The sequence below is a fragment of the Manacus vitellinus genome, unplaced genomic scaffold (assembly GCF_001715985.3).
Source record: "Manacus vitellinus isolate BGI_N305 unplaced genomic scaffold, ASM171598v3 scaffold_22_pilon, whole genome shotgun sequence".
NCBI lineage: Eukaryota > Metazoa > Chordata > Aves > Passeriformes > Pipridae > Manacus > Manacus vitellinus.
This window is the reverse complement of record NW_021939632.1, coordinates 12,277,083-12,286,564: the sequence shown is the minus strand read 5'-3', so window position 1 is coordinate 12,286,564 and position 9,482 is coordinate 12,277,083. Positions and strand designations below refer to the sequence as shown.

General features: G+C 35.7%; 1 protein-coding gene across 1 annotated transcript in view; it reads left to right on the top strand.

Annotated features, from left to right (window-relative positions):
• Nucleotides 1-5,846: 5,846 nt before the first annotated feature.
• The window catches only part of LOC103764133 (sodium channel protein type 2 subunit alpha-like), a 46,337-nt gene continuing 42,701 nt past the window's right edge, over nucleotides 5,847-9,482 (top strand). Inside the window, exons 1-3 of the mRNA XM_025895067.2 lie at nucleotides 5,847-6,125; nucleotides 7,910-8,028; nucleotides 9,277-9,366. Of these exons, the coding sequence (XP_025750852.1) occupies nucleotides 5,853-6,125; nucleotides 7,910-8,028; nucleotides 9,277-9,366 (482 nt within the window). The 5' untranslated portion in view covers nucleotides 5,847-5,852. The remainder of the gene's footprint in view (nucleotides 6,126-7,909; nucleotides 8,029-9,276; nucleotides 9,367-9,482) is intronic.

Genomic DNA, 9,482 nt, shown 5'->3' with positions numbered 1-9,482 from the left:
AGATGAAAGAAGCTCTCAATTTCTTTCCCTCCTGACACTATAAGTTTGGGAATGGAACAGTTACATCCTAGAGAGTTTGTGTAGCTAAAACAAGTTTAAGTGGTGAATTCGGTTTAGTAACTAATACAATTACTAGGTAATAAGCACTCTGTGTGGAAAAAAAATAAGCTTACCCTTTGTGATGGTTGCCCTTCCTCCATGCTCTCTTTCAGCTAATCAATTCAAGGAAACTAAACACTGTGCAAGCACCATGATTATTTAAAAATATGTGTAGAGAGTATTGTTTCGTAGCTTATCCTTTAAATGGCTATACTATGTTATTCTGTGGTATCCATGGAGATATTTCTTTCTCCTGTTCATCTTTTAAATATCAAAACAAGGACTTAGATGCTTGCTCATTTCAATCCACAGATAGAAGTAGTATTTAAAAGTTTTGACGGTTGTCTTTACTATTAATTTATACAGAAATATTATCCAAACTTATGAAGATGAATGTCATAATGTAATTAACTTGATATCATCTTTGGTGTCATAAAAGAAGTGTTTTAGAGCAAAGGTCACCCACCACACATTATCAGTGCTTTGTGATGAAACTACATAAAGTCTTATTTTGCAATAAATTGGTTTAATGACACATAAATAATGCCAGCAAATTGAAGAAGGAATCTGGAGAACTGAGGAGAAAAAACCCCGACACGTGGATAATGAAATCTCACAAGACCAAACACCAGGATTTACAAAAACAAATCTGTCCCACAAAGTAACATAAACACAAAAAATAAGTGTCAGTGACTAGTAGCATTTGTGTGACTCACAGAAAAGACTCACTGAACTCATATCACCAGATATTTTGAGAGGAGCATTTTTACTGTAAATATATGAAATTAGGAAGCACTGATGGGCTATTGAAGTGAATCACAGTCTTAGTGTCGGAGCAAATCTGATATAAACTTCTCTTTAGATTGTAGAAGTAGTAAACAAACTGAAGAAACTTTAAATTAGGATTATTATGGAGAGAGTTGGCTACATGACTTATTCAGACCTAATTAGAAGTAGGGTCTTGAAATATTACTCTGGTCTGGAAAAATGTCATGGAATTCTTGTTAATGACAGAAATATCACACTTGATAGAATAAAAATATGTGTATATCACATTTCTGAGAATGTAAATCATGTTTTTCACTGTTCTCTGATGCCTTGCCCATAGTAAAAAAAAGGTGAAGTTTTGTATTTGATGTGTTGGCTGTTTGATATAAGGTGATTGGGTTGCTTGTTTGTGAGGACTAAATTTCCTGGATCTGCACTTGATGAAAAAGTACTTTCTTTAAAATGATCTGTCCCACTGAGTGTTCTTGTATTGGTACAGTCTTTTGTTGAGAAGTATTGGGTGAAATGTAGCATAGGTCTAATTTATCAAAATAATTAATAATTCAGTAACGTTTTAGTTTTTATTGATGTTTAGGAACAGATGCTTTCTAGATTAAACCATTGTCCTAAGAATTTTCTGGATTTGTGTTATAGCTTCCTGCTTGTTTTGCAAACAATTGCAGAATAGTAATATTGAGGTATCAGTAATAAACATAGCTTATTTGCTGTAGAAACTGTAACAGTCTCAAGGCTGCATCACTGAATAATGACAATATAGTAGTTAATAATGTAAATCTTAATTTATAGAGTAGAATTCAACAGCCCTGGAAAAAAACACCCATATTCTTTTACATACAGACGTGCACAAATAAGAGCATAGCAAAGAACATATGTGTAAATTTGCTTATGACTCACCAAATTTGATCACTTGCCTAACTGCATTTCACTGAACATCTTCACCCAGCTATCATGGTAGCAGCTTCTTATTTTTAATGAAGTTTCATACATGTGAGACTTAAATGGTTTTTGAGACTTAGTAAGTTCAGTAGTACAGCTTCTTTAGTATGCTGAAAACTTTATTCATGCTACTAAATAGTACTATGAAATGTACCGTAGTACAGAGAACATTGAAAATAATATTGTAAAAAATCATAATTATGTTATGGAATATAGAGTAGGAAGAGTAGATATGTTGTTTCTATCTCTGAAAAAATATTAAGGTAAATATACTATGACTCATTCATTTCCTCATTACTGCTGTTTTTCTGCAGTATGATTTGAGTCTAAACTTGACCATTATTTTTGCAAATATTAAAATAAACATTTTGTAGATTCCTGTAGAAAATAGAAACAAAAAATCATATATATTCATGCTTTTGTTTTTAGCCCAGTGGACTCGAGCTTAAAAACCTCAAACTTGACATAAGTGACCCTGATGCTTTTCTTTGTATACATATTAAAAATATTATTTAAATGATCATTTATAAATTTTTCTTACTTAGTCAGCCATACTCCATGAAAATATATTTATGTTTACATCAGTATTGTGTTGTTAATCGTCTTGTTCCTGGCCCCAAGAGTTTGCTTCTAGTGCTGTGCTACTATATAGTCTGTGATATGTCACAGTTTTACGTAATCTTTCATTTGTAATTTGCATTTTCTGTCCTGCTTGATAGAGGGAGTCTCCATTCAGGCTTATCTGTACAATATGGTAGATTAGGAGCCTAATTCTTCAGAGTAAACTGAGTAAACTGGGCTTTATGTGTTGGGTTTTGTTTTTTATTGATGGTGGTTTTTTTAATGTTGGGCCTTTTTCTGTTTTCAGAAGGACTTTTGTGGGGGTTTTGGGGGGAAGGGCTAACAGTTTCTTCAGGATTCCCATTCTTTTTTGTTTCCTGATTTGATTGTTACTACCTCTTAATTTGTAGTACAGAAGTCATCAAAATTGCAAAAAAGAGACACATTCAAGTCATTAAAGCAATCCAACCTGCTTCATAAATTTTTTTTCATTCCATTTCTTTCTTGGGTAAACTGATTTCCATGATGTAATGATATAAGCAGCATCTGTTTGTTCCACAGTGTTACAAAATTTATATATTTTTATTACTTTAAAAAAATCATGACAAGAAAATATGATCACTGAATTGTAACTCAGGATGTGTTTAATAAGTGTGCAGTTTTTTTCCAAGCATGGGTTGTGATTAGGCTGCTAGGGTAGATCAATCACAGAAGAGATTTGTCATGTGTTAGAACATAACTTTTTTCAGTTTTGTGCTAACACCAAGAGATGTGCTGCAGTCATTGGCTGTGGTGTCTCTAGAGTTCATCTCAGCCCTAAGGGTACCACTTAAGCCTTGCTGAATAAACCAGTGGAATATGAACATGCAAGTGGAAACATTGGTTTTCATTCTGATAACATCTGTAATAACTCAGAAAAACTGCCATAAGGCTGTAGCGGTATTTGGTAAAATGAACAGTCATGAGCTTTTAATTTTACGCATTATAGACCTCTAAAGAGTAAATTTAGCCTAAATACATAGACAGACGTAACAGTTAGTGACATTTTCAAATACATGTTTGATAACAAGTAGTTTCTGCAGGCATCATATTCCTCACCTTCTGAGTCTACATGCCAAATGTTGACTAGAAAACTATTCCTAAAGTTTTATAGAGCCTTTATCCAAGTGACAAGAACATCCTCCAAAAGACCAACCAAACGTTTTGGTATATAGTTGAATTCTCTGAGAGGGTTTTTCTGTTGTTGTTGGTGGTGGTGTTTTTTGTTGACATATTTATTTCTGTCTGTATTGTTTTTGAAGATAGTGATTGAAACACAAAATTACCTAAGTATTTCTTAGACTGCCAAATGTGCCCTACTTGTTCGTAGGCATGGTGGACTGGTCAGTGGTGTGTAGATGTGCTGAAAGACCTGTTTGGTATTTAGCCTATAAAGGGCAACATAACTGTAACAGGGCAGCAACACGTGTACAGCTCTTGTTCTGTTTGCTTACAATATAGAAGCTGGTCTAATGGCTGTTAGATCTTGCTCTCTTGCCTCTTCAGACTCTAAAAGACTTTGTGCAAACATCTAACCATTTTAGATAATAACTGTGTGTAGACTATTTATGTTATAGCTGCATATATATTAAGTGTTGTTTGCATCATTCAATAAAGAAAAAACAAATCTTATTGTAAGCACCTCGGGGAAAACACATCCAAAAAAGAGCAAAATGCCACAGGTCAGTGTAAGGAGAAAAGCATGAGAAACAGCCCTAACACCAAGGTCAGGGGAGCAGGAGCGGGAGGAGGGCTGCAGGTCTTGGAGCAGAAATTCCCTGGAAGCCTGAGGGACAGGCCACATCAAAGCAGGTATTTCCCCACAGCCCACAGAGGACAGTGCCAGAGCAGATATCCACACTGCAGCCTGTGCAGGATGCAGCATTGGAGCAAGTGGATATTCCTTGATGGGAAGGCACATGTAGAGCCCACATTGCAGCAATCTTATCCTGAAGCTCTACAACCAATGTGAGGGACACATGCTGGAGCAAGGGAAAAACATGGGGAGGAAGGAGTAGCAAAGAGGAACGGATGGGTCTGACCCCAGCCCCCATTCCCCATCTTCCCTGTGCCACTTGGGCAGGGAGGAGGTAGGAGTTGAGAATGGAGCATTGAAGTTGAGCCTGGAACAAAGAGGTAAAGTTCTTTTAGGATTTATCTTTGTTTTTCATCATTCCATTCTGTTTTAACTGGCAATAAATTATTTTTCTCCAAGTGAGTCTGTTTTACCCATGACAGTAATTTGTAAATGATCTCCCTGTCTTCATATTTTTTTCACTACATTCTCCCCCACTCCACTGTCTTTTGTGGAGTGGGAGTGGAGAGCAACCAACCAAAGTCTACTCACCACATTGTTGTGTTGACAAAGGCTGCACCTTAATGACAGTCAGCAAGTGGGATCGGATCTGTTTTGTCTCTGTTCATAAAACTGGTTTATTCTGAAGATACTTACCCTTGGGTATTAACTGTACTCTCACTGTAGGAAGTGTAAACCTAGAAAGAAGTCATCAGTCAGGGGTTGTTGTAATTTAATGAATTTATTATTTTTAAGTACTTTGAAAATATCTTTGGCCTCAAAGAGAGTACTGCAATTTTGAGTAGAGTATGATGTGCTTTCTGTATAAATCTAAACCCCTTCATCCATCATAACTTCCTTAATTATGGAGGTAGCACCATCAAAGATAAAATTAAAAATCAGGTGGATAGAAATTAGAAGCCCTAAAAGAGAAAGACAAAACTTCAGCCCAGTTGCTTTCTGCTTGTGCACATGGCTTTAAGTAAAGAATGCCTTTATGTAATACCTGTCTAATAGTATAATATGAACATTAGTCTAGCAAGTAGTATAAGCCACTAGATGGAGTAATGTTGCCATGAGAAATTGAGAGTAATAGAAATATCATGGTTTTTCTTTCTACTTTTGTAATATATGTGACAAGCTTTTTTAAAGTACTGTACCAACAATGTATAAATCCATGTCTTAGAAGTTTTAACCACTCACTGCAGTACTTAGCTGTGCTATTATATTTCTTACATTTTCACAATAAGGTAACGATGTTAGGCTAGGGAAAGTGAGAATGTTTTTCGTTTTTCTTGTTGTGAGATATTAACCTGAGCTCTAACAAACTATAAGCAAATCTTAACTTTTCCCCCCCCTATTTTTTTTTTTGTTACATCATAACTTCTATCTCTTTGCCATGTTGTTACTGGTAGCTAATTTTCTGTTAGGTATCTGACAATTAATTGAAATACTTCTTGCTACAGTGCTTTATAAGTAGAAAAGGGGCAGATGATGACTATGCCAAAAACTTTTGTGTGGGGATCTTGGTGGTGGTGCTCTCTAGTTTCTGTTGTTTGTTTGTTTTTTCCTGTTTTCCCAGGATCTTCTTGCACAAGAGCCTAAAAGCATTTAAAATTTGCAGAATGAAAAGATGGCACGGGCAATGCTGGTACCGCCAGGACCTGAAAGCTTCTTCTATTTCACCAAAGAATCTCTTGCAGCTATTGAAAAACGTATTGCTGATGAAATATCTCATTGTGACAAAGATGAGCCTAAAGATGATGGTGGTCATGAAGAAAATCACCCAAAGGCAAGCAATGACTTGGAGGCAGGAAAGATACTACCATTTATTTATGGTGATATTCCTTCAGGAATGGTGTCTGAGCCCCTGGAGGACCTGGACCCATATTACATCAATAAAAAAGTAAGTATTTTATATTGAGAGTGTAATTAGAACACTCCTGTTGAACTATATAGGGTTAAGTGCTCTGGTGGGGAGGTGGTCAGAAGCCCTTATTGAGGTGACATCATGTTAATTGTTTTAATTACACTGTAAAGACAGCTGACTTCAACTTGCTTAAGTTGTTTTTTGGTTGGGTTTTTTTTTTAAGAGTTTTATTTTAATGTCTAATGTTACTGTATTTTACTTAATGGATTCTGCATTAAATATCCTGTAATCTCCTCAGATCTGATTGAAAGCTGAAGCATTTGAAAATTTCCCCTCTGTCTGGCTACTCTCTGGGTTTTTTAGGAAATGTAGCACCTGAGATCTAGTTCATGGCAGTAGTCCTTGGACAAGTGCTCATTCAGTCATATGCCAAAACAATCACTGTCAAAGAATTCTTGAAATATCATAAAAAATATTTGTTTTACAAAAGTAAAAAAAAAGGAAATATTTTAATATTGGGTCTATGTTATAGGCCTAATATAAACCTATATATATATTAAAATATAATAATATATTCTTTTATATTTTATATATATAAATATATAAAAATATATAGAATATATATAACTCTAAAATTTATATATATTATAAGTATATTTTATATATAAATTTTATATATATAAATTTATGTATAATTACTCAGTTTCTTCTGTAGATACAACTATAACAAAAGAAAAGAGCGAAGTGATTACTTTGGCAAGTACAGATGAAGAAAACATACTTTTATGTAGGCATGTGAAGTAAAATGTCCAGAAAGAAAACTAAATTGAGTTTACATTAAAAAGACAGGACAAAGTAAGCAGGAAGTGGTTATTTTATTGTGTAAATCAATAAAATGCTTTTTGAATGAAAAACATAGAGCAGTTTCTTGAAATGAAGTACTGGATAATCAACAAATTAGTATCTCAGAAGTAAGAAATTGACCAAAGAGCTGTATTATCTCTGGAAGAAGCAATTTAGTTAAAGCAGTGGGTTTTTTCTCGTACAGAATGTAGAAGATCAATAATCAGTTGTAGATTATTTTTTTTAGTTATTTTAGTTTTTGTTCTCTCAACTTTATGAATACTTCTGACAAATGACCTGTTTCTTTTACAATAACATATCACTGGAATACAGAAAGATTCAGTGTTATAACCTTCTTGTTTCCAGATATTAGCCTTTTGGGGGGAATAATCATAAGACGTTAAAATCATAAGAATTAAGATTTCATTAGATGACATTTTCATTGTGTCTCCTAGTTAAAATCAAAAATGTTTACATGGATGGTGCTAGTGACAAATGCACAGGCAATAGAGGCAATAAAGCCTTTAAAAAATGAAGGCTGTCTCAAGTCAGAGGCAGTTTTAACATGTTGAAACGGTTAAATATTTGCTCATGAGTGTCCAAAAATGGTTAGTTAGGGCCTTTGATTTGCATTGCCAGCTTTAATCTGAAGTACAAGTAATAGAGCTGCATTAAATCTAAATGTTAAAAGTGACATATTTTTAATTATATTTTTAATGTAATTACCTAATCCTAGAAAATGCTGAAATGCAGATTTTGTTTAAGAGCACAGAAATAAAGAATGCATGAGTTTTCATGGTTCATGTGAAAATTTAGAATCTGATATTTGCTTGTATAATTCTACTGAAAACAAATATGGCAGCTACTTAGATCTGTGTAAGTACAGCCTCTATAAAGGTAAGATTGCTAATATGTATCCTTAATTTCCTATTTCCTATCCCACTTCCCCAACACCCTTTTTGTCTATTTTTTTAAAGACATTTATAGTATTGAATAAAGGGAAGAAAATCCACAGGTTCAGTGCCACACCTGCCTTGTACCTTTTATCTCCTTTCAATATTATTAGAAGAATAGCTATTAAGATTTTGGTTCATTCATATCCTTTTTGCAGTGGTTTATTAAAAATTATTACTGATTAATTTTACTATTATTAGCACTGGTGGTTTTAGTTTAGTGTTTAAACGTGTTCCTACCTTTAACTCTTTCCTCTCAAAATCAATCAGAGCTAAGATTAGTCACTATAAGCTGCTGATTAAATTCCGAGGAAGTCACTAGTGAGGTTCCCCAAGGTGCAGTACTGAGCCCAGCCTTGTTTAATATCTTTATTAATGATCTTCATGAAGGATTGAGTGTACCCTCAGTAAATTCACAGATGGCACCAAGCCGGGTGTGAATGTTGATCTGGTGAAGGATACGGAGCCTCTGCAGAGGGATCTGAAAAGGCTCAAGATGGACCAAGACTAACAGCATGAGATTCAACATAAACAAGTGCCAGGTCCTACACTTTGGCCACAATACTCCCATGCAGTGACATAGGCTGGGCAAGAGTGCTTGGAAAGTGATTCAGTGGAAAAGGACCTGCAGGTGCTGATCAGCTGCCACCTGAACATGAGCCAGCCTGTGCCCAGGTGGCCAAGAAGGCCAAAGGCATCCTGGCTTGTATCAGAAAGAGTGTGGCCAGCAGGACCAGGGCAGTGATTGTTCCCCTGTACTTGGCACTGGTGAGGCCACACCTTGAGTGCTGTGTTCAGTTCTGGACCCCTCAGTAGAAGAAAGACAGTGAGGTCCCAGAGAAGGACAGTGAAGCTGGTGAAGGGTCAGGAGCAGCACATGCCCTGTGAGAAGCAGCTGATGGAGCTGGGGGGGTTTAACCTGGAGAAAAGGAGGCTCAGGGGAATCTTTATATTTCTCTACAGTTGCCTGAAAGGAGGTTGTAGCCCGGTAGAGGTTGGCCTCTTCTCCCAGGCAGCTAGTGACAGGGTGATAGGATATAGCCTCAAGGTGTGCCGGGGGAGGTTCAGATTGGACTCAGGAGGAATTGCTTCATGGAAGGGCTTGTCAAGCATTAGAATGGGCTGCCCAGAGAAGTGGTGGAGTCACAATCTTTGGGGTTCTCAAGAAATGACTGGATGTGGCACTTTATGCCATGGTCTAGTTGACAAGTGATCAGTCAAAGGTTGGACTTGATGGTCTCAGAGGTCTTTTCCAATCTAAATGATTCTGTGATAACTGTATAGCCAATATATATGATTTGTATCAATATTCTATGGCCTGTCAATTCCTCATATTTTATGTTATGCAAATTCAGCTTTTAAAAGGAGTATGTTCCTTAACTACAGTCAACATGGTTCAACATGCTCATTATGCTCACTATTATGGCAAACTGTGTATGTATGACATGGGCTAAACTTCCAGAATGGATGAAGATTGTAGAGTAAGTATACTTAAATTGGCTAATAATTTTTAAAGTAGTTTAAAAATGACAAGCAAATTAAGAGCTAGACCATGTAGTTTTACTTACCCTTCTGTGTAATATCTTTTTCTTACTTA